Here is a 3,253-nt window from a genome sequence, read left to right as displayed (position 1 = left end):
CGGAATAAAGTATATCCTCATACCATGAGATAACTTATCTCCTTTAGTCAATAAAAGTATGACATGTCTAATATTTTGTTTTGTTTTAGAAATGTTTTTATAGAAAATGATTAAATAATACACATGTCATGATTTTAATGATCGTAACGAGATAAATTATCTTCTTATACCATATGATACTTTATTCCCTTGTAAATATTTTAGTGGTCGTAAGGAGATAAATTATCTCCTTATACCAGAGGATACTTTATTCCCTTCTAAGTATGGCTGCAACCACAATCTACAAACTTATAAAGTATAATGTATAAATAATTCCAAACGAATATTGTTCTTTCAATTGTACTCCACCACTATTTGACTTTTGATTTTTTTCCCTTTTCTTTTACCAAATTTAATTGTACTACACCCTTATCAGATTAGTTTTAGAATGTAAGGAAACGTTCTATAGTGGGGAATCACCTGATAAGTTTTTACATTGTTAAAATGTAGAAACATAACCACTACCATAAAGAAAACTAAGGACAAGACCCATAAGGAATATGACATTTGAAGTATAAAACAATAAATTATGGGCTTGCAACTTGTTGTCTAACCTGTTAGAGTTGCAAAAAGGTTTTGGGTATAGATATAGAGTAATATCTATGTACCGTTAGTATAAAGATTTATATATAGTTAATACATCATTCAAGAATCAATAACAATGATTAAATATAAATAATAAATGATACAATAACAATATAAAAAACTCTTACATTATTAATATTTTCATATTTTCTCGATGTCTTTTCAGGTATTCTCATTATCAAGAGGGCCATAATAAGGAGGGAGAGATTATCAAAATAACTAGACTATCATAAAGAACCATTTATATTATGCACATCAAAAAGATTCTGTTACTTTTTCTTGATCAATATAGGATTAATAAGGTATTTTAGGCAACTATACAAGAGAAGCAAAACAACTTCAAAGTACTACTTTAGAGAGGAAACCAGATATGGCAGCTCCTGATATGTTGTGAACTCCAGTAAGGTGTTCAGTAAACTTGAAGTGATGAAGATCCTCAATGGGAATCACAACAAGGTGAATTGAGGTTGAGTTTGTGCTTACCTAAATATCAATTAGTGCCGCACGAGTCATCAAAATTATAATAGTAATAATGGCAATCAAATCTATAACCTTTTAAACTGGTCTTCATTGCGTCATGTATCATCAGGAATTATTGGCTGTGTAAGAGTTTTCAATTTTCAAAATTGCTTCTAAATTTGGTAGGGACCTCAAGATAAACTCTCCTAAGATTAACTTTGGAACTATCTTTTATGTTCCTCTTTAACTTACCTATGCTAAAAAATTATTGAAATCATAATTAGAATTTAAGCATCATCCTCCCACTGTATCATCCTCTTTCCCCTTTCATTATCTATTGGCAATAGTTTCCATATCATTAATTTCCATTACATCATATTGGCAATGACATGTGAAAACATAAAGAGCCATAGGTAATAGATTATACAGTATTACCCATAACCACATACATATAACCAAAGATACTTTATGGCATGGACTAAGGATATCCACATATATGATAAAAAGTGGAATTTCCCTACATGTATATCTTACACCATATGCGAACATTAAAATAAGACATTTGTGTGCATTGATATAGTGGTATAAGGCCATATTAAATTCTCAAGTAAACTAAAAAGATAAGTATTCAATTCTTGAAAAACATACTTAGTGAAATGTTCATTACTCATAACTTGAAAGATACTCTTAGTTATATAAAAAAAGTAAGATTTTTTTATTTCTACATCAACTTTTGAATATTCTATCTAACATTTATGTATTTATTTTTATCTTCCACTTACTTTTATTTCCTTTGTATATACATGTAGATCAATGTTTTACCAACAAACATAATTTATGATAAAAACATTATTCAATCCATATAGACAATTCTATTTAGTACAATAAAAACTTGTTTGTTGATGTGGAAATACATATTCTATGTGACATTTTAGATGATGAAACGTTATTATGAGAAGAACCACTTCCCAATAATTGTTGAGCTTCTGCACATATAAGCCCTGGCAATGTGACTCTTAGCTCAAACTGGCCCACTTTTCTAGTCCTCATCTTACAATATAAATTCGACTCTCTTCTCACATTACCTTCCTCAGTTCTCTCATCATCTCAAACTCTAAGCATATCTTCAACACAACTCTTCAACTATCATATTGTAAATTGCAGCCATGATTCCAAGTGAAATAAGAGGAATCCACTATCCAACACCAGAATATCAAAATCCATTCCTAGTTCCATCTAACTTTATCTTACAGCAAAGTGATCACATTCCAAATTCCCATCCTAATAGTCTCTTAAACAACTTGCCAAACAACCACTACCCTTCGTTAGGCCATGAATTTGTCCCTCCTTCATACCTCAGCAGCAACTCAACAACTTCTGATGAAGCTGATGAGCTTAATCTCAACATCTTTAACGAGCGGAAGCAGCGGCGAATGATATCGAACCGAGAATCCGCTCGCAGATCAAGGATAAGGAAGCAAAAACATTTGGATGAACTATGGTCACAGGTGGTTAGACTCAGAACTGAGAACCATAACCTTCATGATAAACTGAACCATATGTCTGAGTCCCATGACAAGGTTCTTCAAGAGAATGCAAGATTGAAAGAAGAAGCATTCAATCTTCGCCAAATGGTAGAAAACATGCAAATTGGAAATTCTTTTGCTTGCACATTCAGAGATTTTGATGAGGTTCCAATTAACACTCCTCAAATCAGCTGAAATATCAAAGATCAACCTCTTCTTTGGACTTAGTTAAATAATGAGGCTCTTTTCTATTATAAAGACATTACTTTATGTCTTTTCTTTCTTCTTACTCTATAATAAATTAATAATATATGTTCATGGTGCAGTTGTTGCATCGATTTGAAGCTGTAAGAGTATAGATGTATTATCAAATAATAGCTTTAAATCTTCTTTTCTTGCTTTATTATAATATCAAGAATTTTACGTTTATGTCCATAAAAAGAACATATAGATAGTTATGTTTGTTAACATTTCGCCGCGTAATTATCATGCAGATTATGAAGCAGTGTACAAATGAAATGGTGCCTATATCATTTGAACAGTAAAAACTAAAAATAGACCCCAGAATGCAAATGGGTAAGTTATTACTTTCAGATCAATGAAAGGCCAAAAGAGAAGAGAAAATGAAAATACTTAATGAGAAA

At 31.1% G+C, this 3,253-nt stretch overlaps 1 protein-coding gene across 1 annotated transcript; it reads left to right on the top strand.

Annotated features, from left to right (window-relative positions):
- The first annotated feature begins 2,030 nt into the window (after positions 1-2,030).
- LOC109340283 (basic leucine zipper 43-like) lies at positions 2,031-3,005 on the top strand. The gene has a single exon (XM_019577935.1). The coding sequence runs from the start codon at positions 2,250-2,252 to the stop codon at positions 2,802-2,804; it is 555 nt and encodes a 184-aa protein (XP_019433480.1). The 5' UTR covers positions 2,031-2,249; the 3' UTR covers positions 2,805-3,005.
- Positions 3,006-3,253: the final 248 nt, after the last annotated feature.

This window comes from Lupinus angustifolius, unplaced genomic scaffold (genome assembly GCF_001865875.1).
Source record: "Lupinus angustifolius cultivar Tanjil unplaced genomic scaffold, LupAngTanjil_v1.0 Scaffold_154_41, whole genome shotgun sequence".
Taxonomy (NCBI): domain Eukaryota; kingdom Viridiplantae; phylum Streptophyta; class Magnoliopsida; order Fabales; family Fabaceae; genus Lupinus; species Lupinus angustifolius.
This window is presented reverse-complemented; position numbering and strand designations above follow the sequence as displayed.

What these genes read in the sequence shown, in the direction of transcription:
- LOC109340283 (XM_019577935.1), top strand. Translation starts at nt 2,250, where the DNA reads ATGATTCCAAGTGAAATAAGAGGAATCCACTATCCAACACCAGAATAT.